The sequence below is a fragment of the Branchiostoma lanceolatum genome, chromosome 16 (genome assembly GCF_035083965.1).
Source record: "Branchiostoma lanceolatum isolate klBraLanc5 chromosome 16, klBraLanc5.hap2, whole genome shotgun sequence".
Lineage (NCBI taxonomy): Eukaryota > Metazoa > Chordata > Leptocardii > Amphioxiformes > Branchiostomatidae > Branchiostoma > Branchiostoma lanceolatum.
The window spans coordinates 15,589,221-15,606,720 of record NC_089737.1 but is presented as its reverse complement, the minus strand read 5'-3'; the positions used below and the strand labels follow the sequence as shown (position 1 = coordinate 15,606,720).

General features: G+C 38.6%; 1 protein-coding gene across 1 annotated transcript in view; it reads right to left on the bottom strand.

The window, feature by feature from the left end:
* Window positions 1–17,500, bottom strand: part of LOC136421643 (F-box only protein 3-like) — a 37,379-nt gene that overhangs the window by 16,877 nt on the left and 3,002 nt on the right. Inside the window, exons 4-6 of the mRNA XM_066409110.1 lie at window positions 17,184–17,298; window positions 16,291–16,372; window positions 15,850–15,972 (exon numbers count right to left, since the gene is read on the bottom strand). Coding sequence (XP_066265207.1) covers window positions 15,850–15,972; window positions 16,291–16,372; window positions 17,184–17,298 — 320 coding nt within the window. The remainder of the gene's footprint in view (window positions 1–15,849; window positions 15,973–16,290; window positions 16,373–17,183; window positions 17,299–17,500) is intronic.

Sequence of the window (17,500 nt, the reverse complement as noted above, 5' to 3'; positions counted from 1 at the left end):
ATGTGATTAAAGTTAGTCACAGACCACAAACATTTAATTGGTAGGGATTGTATAATTAAGATTTGTCACACTTTATCCATTGCTTTTACCGATGAAAACCCGATATATTTTTCCAATTTTTGCACACCCAATGGGCACTGCACAATGTGTTAGCAGCCTATATAGGGGTGACAATCACAAATACAAAGAAGTCTTTTCACCCAACAACTTCTCCATGATGTTCATATCATTACAGAACTTATAAAAACTGCAAAAGCACATCCACTTTAGTACAGAGTTCAAACAAGGAGGTTATATAAACTATATAACCTCCTTGGTTTAAACAATCCTTTTTTGAGTTGAATTGGATACAAACTAGAGTTAAGTATTTGTGCTACATATACTTTAGGTTTGCTATGTTAGTTAAACGATTACGGGATCTTTTTATAACTACGAATTGGTATTGAATTTTTATTTGAGTTGAATGTGTGTTAGCTGTGTGCCAATTTGTTGCAAATAGAGAGAACGCTAGCGACCCCCAAAAAAATATTCCTAATAAAATGGTATGGCGACCCTGTGACGTCACAATTCAAGATGGCGGCCACCACACATGCCAACGGATCCAACAAAGGCTACGCAAACCTGTAACTTGTGGCTTGCTGCACTTCAGTGATGAAGCTTTGCCCAGTGCGATCAAAACACTTCCCATCTCAACCTCATTAACATAATTCATGAACAACTGCAAAATTCATGAAAATAACCATTTCAGTGTTACACTAAAAACAAAAGAAGGCAATAAAAACAATTAAAATGAAACAACATGTTTTTCAATAATTGTTATCAACTAAAAATAGAACATCAATTCTATAGAACATAATTGACATTGATTATAACCAAAAACTTTAGATGGATATGTATTATTCTTATAAGATTTGTCTTATACCAGTCCTTGTCAAAACTAATACCGAAACAAACAGATATTTTTGGGCACCTAACAGGCACTGCACAATGTGTTAGCAGCCTATGGGTGATAATGACCGAAAGAAGATAGTGTGGTGTTTATTGTTTATTCGCATATGTACAATATAAAACAAAGATGAATAGAGCAAAGAATACATGCAGGGGAGGCCAGAAGCCTATACGGCTTTTCGGGGGCCTCCCCTAAACTACACAAATGGAATTTTTACAAAATTATATATAATCGAAACTGAGAAAAACTAACGAAAGAAGAAATTGGAATTGTAACATAAATCCTAATGAAACAAATGAAAAGAAGAGGAACTACAAAGTGAATTTTGAGTTGTAAACATAATAAGTATCATAATGAATAACAATTTATAAAGAAATAGGTCAAAATTATACAAAAATAACAATCATATGAATTATTCTGTCATCAGACACCAAAGGAAAAGTGGAAAACAAGGAAAACAAACATAGTGTGGTGTTATGAGTGTGAGGTGTGACCATGTCCAATACAATACACCTGCAACCCTATCCTTGAACAATGTAAAGCCAATAGCTGATATCAACATTGTTTATGAAAACTGCAAACTCCACCTAAAAATCCAAGTTATACACGGTTTCAAGCTATTAAAATGTTGTGTTGGTAAAGAAGAATATTAAAATTTATGGAAGACAGCCGTGCAGGCTGGACCAGTCATAATGCTTCATGCCTAAACCTCATTAACATAATCTATGCACACCTACAAAATCTGTTTTAAACCCATTCTAAAGTTGCACTTTCAAAGAATGCAGGCAAAGAAAATACTTATAGTGTAAGAACATGTCTTTTACATCATAGTATCTACTTGAAATGAACTATAAGAGTCTACAAACTTGATTTAAAGGCTGTTATAAACCACAACCATTTGATAGCAATCATGTTAACATATATAATTTGTCACCTTTAAACAGTTGTTCAAACATAAAATCCTTTATTCGATTTTTGGGCACCCGATGGGCAAATTGCTGCTTTAGTTGTCAGCAGTCCAGAGGGTGACAAAGGGTAATAAAAAGAAGTTGGTGTTGTCTTGGTGAATAGTTTCAACAGGTTGGTGAGTAACTTGATACCCGTAACAAAATCCTTTGAACACAACTAAGTGATTTATTCTCACTGATAGTTTGTTGCAGAGCAAAGAGAACCAGTCAGAAATGGCACTAGGGAAAGTAACATATATGCACTTACTAAAACATTCTTGTGAATAAAAAACTTTATGGGATAATTTGAAGCTTTAATCCAACAACTTCAAATTATGTCGATATGTACTCTACCAACACTGATGAACTTTCATGCGAAAAAACTGTTATTTACTGAGATCGCTTGTGTGTTTCTGCATTTGGGTACCTCAGCTCATTAACATAATTTATGCATTACTGCAAAGGTTGCTTAAAAATCCATCTTTAAGCAAACTTTAACTATCCAAACCTTGTGTTGGCTAAAGGAAAAGACAATGTTACAATGTCTTCTTTCCACAACCTACTCAAAAAGCAACGGAACAAAATGTAAACCATAGTCCCACCATGAATTAACCACAAATATCTTATGCCAACTTCTTGATCTAGACCAGCAATTGTATGATAGTAATCAATTGAACGGAACAAAACGAAACGATTTTTTTGGACACCTAATGAGCACTGCACAATGTGCCAGCAGCTTAAAAAGGTGATAATAAATCAAATAGAAGGTCATCTAATGTTATCTACCAGGTTTGATAGTATATGGCACTACTAGTGCCCCCCCCCTGTGATTTGACTGCATTGATTTCAAATACAACAAAAGAGGCTACATCCATACTACAAATATTATTTAGTATTCTTTAACTCAACTTAAGTTGTCATGTGTTTGGTCGAGCATATTGAAGTTAAAGCACCACACTAGTTGATTACAGGACATAACCAGACATACTTTCCTTGCATGTGCTATGACCTCATAATCTCATTAACATAATTTATGCTTTACTGCAAACTTTGCTTTAAAATCCAAAACTGAGTAAAACCTATTCCACTTTCATGTCAGGTGAAGAATTACATGTGCCACAATACCTTTTCTACAATGTTTACCTATAACAGCAATTGAATGAATATCAGAAACTACTTTTCCAACAAAAACTAACCACAAACATTGTGTGTAAGCTACACTTCATAGCCTAGTGAATGTGTAAAGTTAAAGTATCATGTTGTTGTAATCTTGTCGAATACAATAAGTTTTTTTGGACGCCCTCAAGGCTGCTTAGGAAGATTATATGGTGTGTATATAATCTCCTGACCAGAGCAGCTAGAGGGTGAAACAAAATTAAGTTATGTAACACATGCACTTGTGCGGATCGAGATTACCCAATCCTAGAATAAAGCGTAACAAATTTTCAGCCCCTACAGCCGTCATTAACATAATCTATGCACGCTTGAAAAATCAACATATTAGTCAATTTTTCTGCACACTTTAGATTTATTTATCTATCTTTCATTCAGAACTTATGTCTGCTGAATAATCAAAGATGTTACAGTTGGCATTTTGCTCTACACTGTGAAATTAAACTGATTTGTTATGAAAGAAACCACAAACATTCAACGACAACATGTCATATATAGGTCAGTGTCTACCACCAGATTGTTTATCTTTATTCCATATTATACAGATTTTTGGACACCCAAGAAGCACTGGCAATAGTGTCACCAGCTTTGAAGGGTGATTACAAATTGAAGGGAAGACATGAAGATATAGCCTGGATCTCATCCTATCTTTCTAGGTCAGTGAGTGTAGGAGCCCCTAAAGAAATAGGAGAGCACCCAGGCTAAACAAGATATGGGGTATTGCTAAGGTTACTTCTACATTGACAAAGTTAGATCAAGCCAGCTGATGTGTACTTATAGGTCACATTGACCCCACAAACTTTGAAGCTCTCTGCAACGATCGCAGCACCTGGCGTCAGCTGAGCTACAACAGCGTCACAACTTTTGAAACTGAGAGGATAGCAGCCGCTGAGGTCAAGAGGAGGGCTAGAAAAGCCCGGCTGCAACAGAACTGAAATGACACTATGTAGATCCGCCCTACTCCTTGGAGTGGCTGTCAACACATAGGTTAGCAATGATAAAACAGACTGCCTTAACCTCATTAACATAATTTATGTACATTTTTAGAATCCCCATATTTTTCAATTTTTGTGCACAGTTTAAATTTTTTACACCTGCCTATTATTCGAAATTTATATCTGCTAGATTATCAAAGGTTTTACAGCTGGAATTTTGTTCCATACTTGGAAATAAAACTAACCTGCTACCAAAGAGCAACCACAAACAGTCATTGACAACATGTCATTATAACCGAGCGTCAGTCCAACAATTGTATTATCATGTTTAAATTTTTGCATTTTTTGGACACCCAATGAGCACTGCACAAAGTGTCAGCAGCTTTAAAGGGTGATTGTAAATCAAGGAGAAGTATTGGATATTGCTAAGTTTAATTCTACATTGGCAAAGTTAGGTCAAGTCAACAAGTCAACTGACCTGTACTGTTGGGTTATGGTTAGCCTCTACCAGGCTCCGCCGGATGGCTGGAAAAATAGTAGAAATTGGCCGTAATAGAGTGAATAGTGTGCCAAGGGAGTTAGCTACGGAGGGAGTACATTCTGCCATCGACGGAGCCTGTCGGGACTCGCTATCTCGTTTGATGTCCACTAATCGCTATCTAATAGGTGCGAAGTAGCTAAATAATCCTTTTATTGCTTTCCGACTCGCCCGTGACGGCCCGGACAGGAGCAGCCCACCAGCGAACATGTGGACAGGAAGTGTCAGAGATCACGAAAGTTTGAAGTCATAACGGTCCAGACCAGTGCCCTACATCGTAGTTTAAGCGATATTTTTTGTCCTCTGATGTAGTTATCTGTGACAGTTTTTGTACTGCGATGGTAGTCGATCGTACGCGTGTGCGCCGCGTGGGTATAATGAACCCGGGAATATTTGGCTACGAGTTTGCGGCAGGGCCCGGCGGCCCGGCTCGGCCCGATGCCGTCGTGGAGATTTCTGTATTCGTCAGACTTCTGACGGAGGCATCGGCCGGTAAAACATTTTGTTTTCAGGCCACACCGTCCTGCCTCAACCAGCCCGAACCGTTTGTTGCCACCATAAACCTCTAAAATGCGCAGTTTGGCTGAATTCAACAAGGAAATAATGTCTACCGTATTTCCCCGCTTGTTCGCTGCAGATTAACCGCACAGTAACGTAAATATCTCGTAAACAATAAACATATTACATTTCGTTGCAGAAAAAATCGACTTAAGACCATTTCTTCAACAAATGAAAATGTTTCTATTATATTTTAGCGAGGAAATACCGAGAATGCAAGCATCTTGATACAGAATATAATTTTTGGTGCGTTCTGCTGCCACCCGCGTGTGACCTTTGTCCCACACACAGCTGGCTTGCCTACACACAGGCCCGGCCGCGCCACACTGCGCGCTGAGCGATTTACGACCTAAATGATCTTCAGCGTTGAGTTAGTTCCTTTGTACAGATAATCGGGGGATTAATTTGATACCCTTTATAGACAGCGAGTCCCGACAGGCTCCGTCGATGGCAGAATGTACTCCCTCCGTAGCTAACTCCCTTGGCACACTATTCACTCTATTACGGCCAATTTCTACTATTTTTCCAGCCATCCGGCGGAGCCTGGTAGAGGCTAGGTTATGGTAGCAATGGTAAGTAAATCAGGCACCAGGCATCAGCAATGGCCTGCCTACAGCTCATTAACATAATTTATGCACACTTAGTATTTTCACATAAAACTACATTTCAAGGGTGAGCTGATTAAATTTTATGGCTAGAAAAGTTATAAAAGTATTTGGGAGTTTCATTTGTAACAGTGCAACTTATCTTAAATAAAACAAATTCAGTATAGAAGCTACATATCAGTTGCCAAACCACAAATTTTTGGTTACATATCCCTTTCATATCATCTTTATAGGCCCTGATCTGTGATGTTATATTTGAAATCAATTCTTGCAAGCCCTTGCACTGGCCAAGAGTCAGCAACAAGGGTTGGCTATAAAAAAAGGAAATTAAGTTAAGCCCTGAATGAGATCAAGGACATTATATAGGCTAAATAGTGTCTCAATGAGATAGCACTTTCGGTAATGTTTTACTGGGATGTTGAATCTATATATGGCAAAGCCTAAAAATCATTTAGACCAAGAAAAAGGAGCTTAAAACCAGCATCACAACTGTGACATCATTTGCATTCATCCAATACAATAGTAGAAAATAGACTTTTAAAGGGTTGAATTGATGGGAATCAAATATGGTATATAAATGTTCGACAAAACCCACTACAGAAACAAACTGGCTATTTCTCATTAACATAATTTATGCACACTTGATACTTTCACATATAACAACATTTCAAGGGTGAGCTCTTTATGTTACATGGCTAAAAATGTGATAAAAGTGTCAAAGGGGTACATTTCTAGAATAACAATTCATTCAGATTAAAACACATTCACTAAAAGCTACACTATAGCAGTTACCAAACCAAATGCGTTTTGTCATATACCCCCTTTGATACTATGTTTATCGGCCTACCATCCTTGCGTCGATAATTCTTATCTAAACTAATTTTTGCAGCCCCTGGCACTGGCACAAGTGTCAGCAGCAACAAGGGGTGATCGTAAATAAAGGAAAATGTATTGGGCAATATGAAGCTTGTGCCCAGAGACATGTCCGAACTTGCGCCCCGACGTTGTGCCCTTGGGAAAGGCACTTAACACGACTTTCCTCACTTCACTCAGGTGTAAATGAGTACCTAGCTCATCTAGGGTTAGGGACATCCCTCGGATAGTATGTTAAATGGAGGTCCCGTGTTTGGGGAGAGCAACACCCCGCGCACGTTAAAGAACCCACCACACCTTTCAAAAAGAGTAGGGGTATGCCCCGGTGTGCGATGGTCCAAACCTTACAGTCTGATCTGGGTTGACATCTTGAAAAGGTGATAGTCACCTGTTATGTCAAACCTTCCACAAATGTGGTAAATCAAAAATGAATAAAATAAATAAATAGAGGCTGATTTCAAGTAAGATGCCATTATTCACTTATATTCACGGTAGCAAAGTTTTAGTCTCCAAGCAGACCTACGGGTTGGCAAAGACCGTATCCAACAGGCAGAATGAGTTTTCATAGCCAAACCCAAGGTCTGCTACAACTCAAACAGGGCGGAGCATTTCTATTCAATAAAGGTTCCGCTGCCCCTCCTCGTTGTAATGCTAACAGCCGTACGAATGTCCGGGGTACTAATCTTTTTATGACCAAGCCCAGTCACCCGCGCACGTCCCAGTGGGAGGTTCGCGCCTTGGTTGAGCCTAGTAAAAAGCTCTCACAATAGCAGTTCCTTTCACCCATCGGCGATGTTTGTGGCATCATGGAAAACCGTTCTTACAAAAACATTCGTAGACAATGTTTACTGTTTCGGGTTCAAGCCACTATTACTAGAGATTAACTGCAAGATTCCACGTGACCACATGGCGGGAATTGCCCTTACAGTTCCGACGTAACTGGTCAAAATTGATAGCATTTTGTGACGATTGAAGCAGTTTTGATAGCGATCTTCGTAATAGATTGATTTTGAAAAAGAGACCAAGTCTTTTCTGTTGGCAACATTTAGTTTATTTTTCCTGGGAAGTTTAATTTTCGCGGTACAGCCCTGCCCAAGTGAACGGCCTCTCAGTCGCGGCCTGGAGGTGTCAGCCCGGCATGGCGCCGCACGCCCGTGCGGACAGAGAGTAATAAACTCACTTACAGAAGCACAGTTTGATTAGGTAACAATTAGATGTTAATAGCCTTTGTTCAGACCGACTTGTTCCAGACCTTAGATTGCACTATAAGCTCCTTCTTCCAGTTGGATACGGTCTTTGCAATCTATTGGGTCTGGTTGGAGACTAGCAAAGTTTCATGATGTAAGGAAAATGGACAGTTTCACTGAACTTTAACTTCACTGTGGCAGCAAGTAATTTACAGAACAGATGTGTGAAGGAATCATAAATAATAAGAACAAGAGTTTTTTTTCGGGGATGATAAATTCACGGTACAGAGGTGACCATGAAAACAGTGAACATAGAGTTACAGTGAAAGAAACAAAAATGACAGTACATGTATATGATTTCCCCTACATTCAACCTATGCTCTTTTGGTAATGTTCAACTGGGGGGTGAAATCTATGGCAAGGCCTACATCTTATTTTATTAAGAAAAAGGGGCTTCAAACCAGCATGATAACTGATTCATCCAATGCTACTAAATAAAACTTCTGGCTGAATTGATAGGAATCAAAAGCAGAATACAGCAAAACCCACTACAGCAATAAACTGCAAATAGCTCATTATCATAATTTATGCACACTTTATATTTTCACATATAAAGTGCATTTTAAGGCTAAACTGTAAATGTTCTATGGCTAAAAATGTAATGAAAATGTTAGGATGATTAACTTCTAGAAACAGAATTTAACTGAAATAAAACACTTTGACTAGAAGCTATATCATAACCATTATCAAACCACACACTCTTTGTTCATATATCTCTTTGGCGTCATACCTCTCTTATGTAACTATTTACGACTATACAAGTCTGATGATCTCAAATGACCGCGAATGATCATCAATTTTTGCGGACCCTTGCACTGGCACAAGTGTCAGCAGCAAAAAGGGGTGACAATAGAAAAACAAAGGAAATTTTCAGTTTAGTGTTCTCTCCTGCCTATGATCCAAGATTTATCCAATTATTTTTAGTGTACATTGTGCACAACCCTCATTGACAATCTAAAAAGGGAATGCTGGGCTCCTTGAACCTTGAACAAGGACATCGGTGATGTCACCTCGGGAGACAATGGGTTCTTCTGCACCACTCAGTCCGGTCTTCCATTAGCGATCGAAGCTCTGTTGTAGATATGTCACTGAGCCCAGCATCCCTTTTTAGGTTGTCAATGAGGGTTGTGCGTCTCCTGTGCGGCTCAGTGACATCTCTACAGCGGAGCTTCGATCACCAACGGAAGACCGGACTGAGTGGTGCAGAAGAACCCATTGTCTCCCGAGGTGACATCACTGATGTTCTCGTTCAAGATTTTATCTATTTATATATAAATCTTACGGGTGGTCCCTTCAGTTAACTGAGGAACTGATTTCCAAGGGAGCTCTTACACATCACCTTTCATTTGATTTATTGCTTATTCAACCAGGGAAAACATATGTTGCCAGCTTGGCGATTATTGATTGATGATATTCAGTAGAGCATGAGTGGAAATATAACTCAAAAGCAGCTTTTTGTCAAGCAGTTGTATCAATCAATGTTTCAATGGGAGGTTGGCATTTTTAGTTTGATTGGGAAAATGACGAAAAAAACTTAAAACCAAGATATGAAATCAGCATAATTAAGATATGCTTGTCATCTGATTTGTCATAATTAGTCCTATAATTTCTTTGGTTCATTTAAACTGTATTGTGTAATATTGTAATACATAAAGGTAGTAGTACAGGCAGTCAGAGACCTCATTAACATAATATATGCAATAAGCCACAAAGCTGCTAAATATGGCTGAAACTATTGTACATCTTGAAAACCTTACCTATTGTGAACAAGAGATGTTCCAAAATGACTCTAAACAAGAATATTGGCACCTTTACACTACCCCAACATGTTTATTGCTATGGGTTTGTGATAGGAAAAACCATACAATATACATGACTAGTTCCTTTTCAAATTTGACTCAGCCATGGAAGGGAATTTATCCAACACAAAGAATTGGACTTATCCAATCATATTTTTGGGCACCCAGGCCAACAGACCTGGGTGTAAGAATAATAAAAAAGCAGTGGGGGACTACAAGTAGGGGGGTGGGGGAAACATTTTGCTGTGAATTATTTTTTATCGCTTTAATACACGACAGGTAACTGTTACTGCAGAAATGTTTGCGCCAGTTTTTCGTGGTTTATGCAGTGAAGTCTTCATGGCAAACTTAAAACCAGCACGATAAGGCATGATTTGCTATTATTACTGTGTTTTACTTTTTGTACAAGTGTAGTGGAAAGTAACTACAGTTTTCACCTCATTAACATAATATATGCCAACTAGGAAACCTTCTTAATTTTGGCAGTTTAAAACAATTACCTATACTGATAATCATGCTATATCAAGGTGGGCTTTCTAACTAATAGTATACAAGAAGAAAAAAAAACATGTACAGCTTGACTTATCATCTAGATAGTTTTGCTTGCATGTATGTAACCACACATATTGAATGCAAAAGCAAAATATCAAAACTCTTTGATATCTACAACACCATATCACGACCGTGATTAACAGACTTGAATGCGGTGTAAAAACCGTAAAATAATTTTTGCACCCCACACCCTCGTTCTGACGCGCTTTGTCAGTTTGGGGAGTGGGCGAAATACAACTAAAGAATATAAAAGAGGGTCTGGAGGGGGGATCCTGGCTCACAAGTTAACATGCTACCTGTCATATACAAATTTACATCATTTACACCCACTGATGTACAAGACTAGAAGCAAAAAGCTGCTATTTACACCTCATTAACATAATTTATGCAAACAGGGAAACTTTCCAATTCTTGGCCAGTTAAAACAATATCCTATTCTAATTAACATACTCATGTCACAGTCGGCTTTTGAACTGATCATACACAAGAAGAAAAATAACATGCATGGCTTAACTTATCCTACAGATAGTTTTGCTTGCATGTATACAACCACATAACTTGACTGGCAGACGGCAAAATAGAACAACTCTTTTATATTAATAATGTTTAATCCTCGACCGTGTTTTAATCCTCGACCGTAAACGGTGAAAAAACCGTAAAATAATTTTTGCACCCCACATCTTCATTCTGACGCGCACTGTCAGTTCGGAGAGTGGGCGAAAAACAACTAAAGAAGATACAAGAGGGTCTGGAGGGGGGATCCTGGCCCTCAAGCTAACATTCAACTTGTCATATACAAATTCACATTATTTACACCCACTGATGTACAAGACTAGAAGCATAGAACTGCTGTTTACACCTCATTAACATAATCTATGCCAACTGGGAAACTTTCCAATTTTTGGCCATTTTAGACCATATCCTGTTCTAATAAACATGCTCATATCACAGTTGGCTTTTGAACTGATAATATACAAGAAGAAAAATAACATTAATTGCTTGCATTGTCATCCAGATGTTACTGCCTGTATTTACAAAACCACAAGTATTTTATGCAGAGAACAAAATAGATTGTTTCATTACATGTTGTAGCGGTGTTCATTAAACCTGCGGGGTCCATAAACCGCAATTGTCGCAAAAAAGAATAATTTTTGTACCCCACATCTCTGTTCTGACGCGCATTGTCACTGCGGGGAGTGGGTGAAAAACAACTAAAGAAGAAGCAAGAGGGTCTGAATGGGGGGATCCTGGTCCAAAAGCTAACATGCTACCTTTCATATACAAATTTACTTTATTTACACCCACTGATGTACAAGACTAGAAGCATAGAACTGAAATGGGGGGGATCCTGGCTCACTATTTTATTTATATACAAGACTAGAAGAAAGTCTCTTACACCACCATTTCACCTCATTAGCATAATTTATGCCAACTGGGAAACCTTACAAATTTTGGCCGTTTTAAATGATATCCTATCCTGATCAACATGCTCAAGTCACAGTTGGCATCCACACTGATATGTATAAGAAGACTAACAACATTACTTGCTTCAGTTACAATCCAGATAATTTTACATGCATCTAAACAACCACAAGTATTGAAAGCAGAGGGAAAGATTTATACAGTCATTGGCACTCACATCATTGCTGTTTTAAAAACTCGATTGCAAATAAAATAATTTTTGCACCCCACATCTTCATTCTGACGCGCTGTGTCACTGTGGAGGGTGGGTGAAAAACAATGAAGAAGATACAAGAGGGCCTATATGGGGGGATCCTAGCACAGTTTCCTAGTTAACCTTTTCAAACATTCTAACAATGATCATGTATCGGACTCAGACTCAGAAACTCTAGTGCAATAAGTGTTCCTAAAGCCCATACCAAGAGGCTCAGTAATTCCTTCCTCCACTGTGCAATACGGCTGTATAACATGGCTAAAGTATAGATTTTAACTGCGTAATTGTTTTTCGTTATGTTTTAGATTAGTCACATCGCTGCAATATTAGTGAACTGTAAGTCATAGTTTTATGTGATTGTAATGTATAGACCATGTAATAAGGACGTAATTCGGGTGTATTTGCCCACTAGTTCCTTACGAATAAAATCATTCATCATTCATGTATTGATAAATGGCAAAAAGTGTGACTATCATGAAGAAAAGGAATATCTTTAACTGTTGGTGATGAAATATGATCATTTTGGAGGTAATCAATATATATCCAATACAATTCACATCATATTATCTTAAAAGATTTGTACTGTACAGTTTCATAACCTGCATCAACCTTTTCTAGGACTGTACTTCAGGCAAATATTGTTAGCCTGGCTCATTAACATAATATATGCAACCAGGAATACCTACAAAACTAGTAGTTAAAAACTGGCCGTACGGTGAACTATTTACATAATTGATAAAAAACTTAAATAAAGTGAAAATAAAGAGAAGAAGTTTTACTGTAATTACTTATTTGACGATCCTGTCTTTGATGAACACAGTCACACAACCACAAACATTGCATGAAGCTCTGGAGGATAAGATACACTTGTGTTCCCTTGGCCTATGTTCATAGAAATTAAAAGATCGTAAAAACAATTTTTGCATCCCACATTTCTGCACTGACGCGCTTTAGTCAGCAGCAGAGGTGGGTGAAAAAAAAAGGAAAAGCAGAGATGTCAAAATTTCCTACATTTATACCAACATGTCCTCGTGGCGCAAGCGATAACGCAACCCCGCTGCTTCGCCATCTGGATAAAATTCTGTGGATTCTAGGGTCCGAATTAGCTCCTACGAGTCGACTCTAGCTCGGACATATCGTAAGGGATTGCATTCATCATTTTGGATGGTGACGTAAAGCCGGCGGCCCTGTGTATGAGGGAGCTTCGGGCGTAAGCCTCAAGCGTCAAACCTCTGCACGTAATAGAACCCAACACAATTATCAAGAAGAGTAGGGTGTCAGCATGACCTCATTAACATAATTTATGCACTTTCTGGTAGGAGAGATAAAAATAAGTAACTATTGACATCTGATAACTATTTTCAGAGTGTATCTGTTAGACAAATCTTTTTTTTACCAGAGGGCATGAATCAAAACTATCACTAACTTTTTGTAAGTTATAGCTGTTTCACAATTGACTAAGTGTGGTGGGCGCAACCACACCATGAAGACTCTTTCTACACTATAAGAAAGATGCTGATGTAATATTAGGCTTGAAACAAACATAACGAAACAAATCAATTTTTGGTCACCCATGCACTGGCACAAGTGTCAGCAGCAAAGAAGGGTGAAAAAGAAAAACAAGGAAAGAAGCAGGGTTCGAAAGTTGAAAATCAGTTTCTGTGCCACAGAGGAACAAGAGAATTATATTGGGCAAGGTTAAATGACATCTTTCCCTCCCCTCACCCACAAGCTTCAATAGCACATACCTCATTAACATAATTTATGCACAATTATGGCATGACAGCTAAAAAGCAAGTAACTATGGCAACTGTGATAATTTTCCATGATGTATCTGCTAGATATTATATGTTTTCTATCCAGGGGCATTCAGTAAAACTATCATCTACATTTTGTAACTTAAAGTTGTTTAACAACTGACTATGTGGTGCTCAAAACCACAAAATAAAGAATCTGTCTGTAGTATAGATACACACTGATAACTGTCTGTATCTGTGAACTAACATGTTCTTTATAACTAACACAAAAACCGAACGTTATAAATGAATTTTTGATCACCCATGAGCACTGGCACAAGTGTCAGCAGCGAGACATGGGTGTGCAAGAAAATAAGGAAAGTTGCCGCCCACCTTTAGTGTCACATAGCATACCGTAACTTTATTACCCAGATAATGTTGAAAGCTGAGGTTCTAGTGTGTTTTACATTGTCCAAAAACATTGATTTACTGTCATGTAGCACCTGGGCAAAACTTTGTATTATCATCATCAATTTCATGTAAGACTACTTGGGCAGTTACAAGCATTAAACCTGCTTTTTGATACTAGTAGGTGGAAGAATGGACAACAGCTCATTAACATAATTTATGCCAACATGCTCAAATTTGGACATTACGACTTTAATATTTGACTTAAATGCCTGGATTTGATATATTTTAACAAAGTATCACGAAATATACATACAGGAATGTATAACATTGAAAAAGAAGCCAAAAGATTTTAACGCAGGAGATAACGGATTCGATGGAACCACAAGAAGTTGCTGCAATTCTTCATATTGGACAAGTTTTGTATCTATGTAAAAGTTATAGTAACACGCTCATAACATTGATTTTTGGCAACCCACCCATAAAGCACTGTCATAGTTGTCAGCGGCTTAAAGTGGGTTTTATGAAAAACAATTAAGGAAGCATCTTAATGTCACATTTACTAACATTGATATAGTATAACATAGCCTATTTGAACTTTTATCCAGACATTTTTATTTATTGTTCAACAGTTGACTAGGCATAATGAAAGCTCATCTGTGTTGGTTGTAATCATAATACAATGCTAAACTTTCTTCCAACACTAAGGTATTCATGGATCGAATTTTCGACGACCACTGTCGCCTTCTTCAGGATCAATAATGACCAAGAGACAGAGACAGTGGGCGTTATAAACTTCCTGGCACGTTTGACCAATTGCTGACGTCACGTATCCGCAGTGACATGTGTCAATAGAGTCACGTGTCCGTAACTCTCGCGAGTTTACGTTCGGCAGTGTTGGTCATTATTGATCCTGAAGAAGGCGACAGTGGTCGTCGAAAATTCGATCCGTGAATACCTTAGTGTTGGAAGAAAGTTTAGCATTGTATTATAGTTGACTAGGCAGTAGCTCTTGTGAGGTCATTAACATAATTTATGCCAACATATTAGACTTTGCAGATTACTTGACTTTAGTGCCAGGGTTTGGTATTTTCCAAATTTAAAACCAAACTATCATGAAATTATACATAAAAGAATGTGAGAAAAACATAAAATAAGAAGCAAGCACATTTTGCCAGGTAGGATCATTTTTGACCAACCACTAACAGTTCCTACAGCTCTGCATGTTAGTTCAGTCTAAGACTTTTCATGATCAACGTCGAAATCGTAAACAAGAAGAATTTTTGGAGCCCACATACAGCACTGGCACAAGTGTCAGCAGCTAGAAGTGGGTGTCAAGGAAAAATAAGTTATGAATCCGAACCTAGAACAAGGCCAATGCCCCTCTGCCAATGAGAGCCCTTGAATTACTGTGATTTTATCTGGGTTGCCAGTGAATCTAGGGAACCCCTTGTGGAAGGAGCTTCACTATTTACCCTTAGAGAGACAGTCTGGGATTTTTGACGCCTTTGCAAAACGAAGGAAGACCTTCACTTCCTCAACCTACTACAAGTCGACCCAGCAGACAGAGGTGCCTGGTGTGCTGCCATCAAGCCCCCACATACTGGTGCAAGCAAGTCTAACCCCCACATCAGGGGGAAAAAACAGGCGATAAAACGGAGAGTGAGTGTGAAAGAAACAAACAAACAAGTCTGTACCTGGCTTGGGTAGAAGACTTGCCCCCCCCCACTTCCTTATCTATTCATTTATTCCAATCAGGAGCAGCTTGTATCACAAAACCGGTGTGTTTCGCAACACGGCAGTTCTTAGTTGTGCGAAACAAACAAACGAAGAAACAAACAAACAAGTCTGTACCTGGCTTGGGTAGAAGACTTGCCCCCGCAGGTAGCCCTCCCTCTCAGACAGTGCCATGAACTGGCTGCAGCCGGTGTGGATGCACAGAGTCAGGGGGAGACATCCGAACATGCCAGAGTACTCCTGCAATGGAAAGGTGTAACTATTAGACTCTTCCTAAAAAAAAACAGAAAAAGATCATGTTTCATTTTTCCTAAGTACTCATGCATCGCAAAGGTAGAACTATTATAGCCTGGGTACCATCTGATTTTGTACAAGGGCTCCTAAACTTGCTACCTCCAGCCAAATAGCACAATACACAGGAGAGAAAACAATGATAACACTCTTTAACAGCAGTCAAATAACTCAATATAAATAAGGCAGAGAAATCAACGATAGCACATTTTTAACAGCAATCAAATAATTCAATATAAATAAAGAAGAGAAGAGGTGTTTTCTTACCTGTAAGCAGTCGGATGCCGTCTGCAGGTCCAGGAGGTACTCCGACCTCATGTGGTTTGAGATGGACATGCAGCCCATCAGTCTGGGGGGTGAGACACATGTCACGTAAAATATTGGACACAGAGCAAAATATCTTACCAAGAGGAAGAAAAAAGTTATCTATATTGTAAAAGCCCATTCTCATCCCATACTATACACTCTTGTATCAGGTAGATTAGCCTTATGGAACTGTTGGTATGTACCAGTAGATGCCATACTTTGTACCTTGTACAGTTGTTATATCTAGGCCTTACATTGCAACCATCCCGCAACATTGACAGGGCAATGGGTGCCATAAACTTTCTACAACTTATGATCCACTGCTCAACGAGTCACATGTTCTATCTGCATAATGTGACATCACAGAATCAGTGGATTGCTCATTCCTTGACTGGCATTGGACAGTCAAAAATTACAAAAGTACAATTTTTGTGTCGGAAATCACAGTTCAACTTTGCTTCCGAATGACTTCTACTAACACAGATGAGCTTTCAAGCCAACGTTTAGCTTTGGTCACTTTCAGTCAGAAAGTACACAACAATTCGGACAGTCAAGTGAACAATTTCTATAGTGGGTTAATAGTAGAGCATAAAGACTTACATACTACATTGGTGGCTTTGGAAACAGACTTTGAATGTAGAAAATGTAAGCAAGAAAAGTCTCTCTAACAGGGACAGGACCAGAAACAACTCACAACATTGTCACCTTTGGTTGAAAAAAAACCCACTGTTGTCAATCCTCCACAACTATAAAAGTTATGATAGAAATAAAGACACCATAAAATGTTATAAGGAAGTGTATCAAACACTAATTTCTGTACTCCCCCTAGCACCAGGCAAGAGAACTGCACCTACCCGGGCCCGACCAGTTTCTGCCCGTTGTGCATCCTGTAGGAACACCTGACATCGTTAGGGAGCGGGTAACGAATCTTCACTTCAATCTCGTCCAACTCTCGCTCCGTGGCTCCGGCTGGAACATGCAAAGAAAAATCATTAGCCCTGTTATTATTAGTGTTAACGATTTTACTTTTTCAAAGCAAAACAAAGTTTGGGTGAATTGTGAGGCCCAGAGGAAAGGGTTATAATACTGGTACATGTAGTAAGTAAGGTAAAGAAAATAGGGTTGTGTTAGAAACTTTCAATATTGGTATATAACAGTCCGAGCTACACAT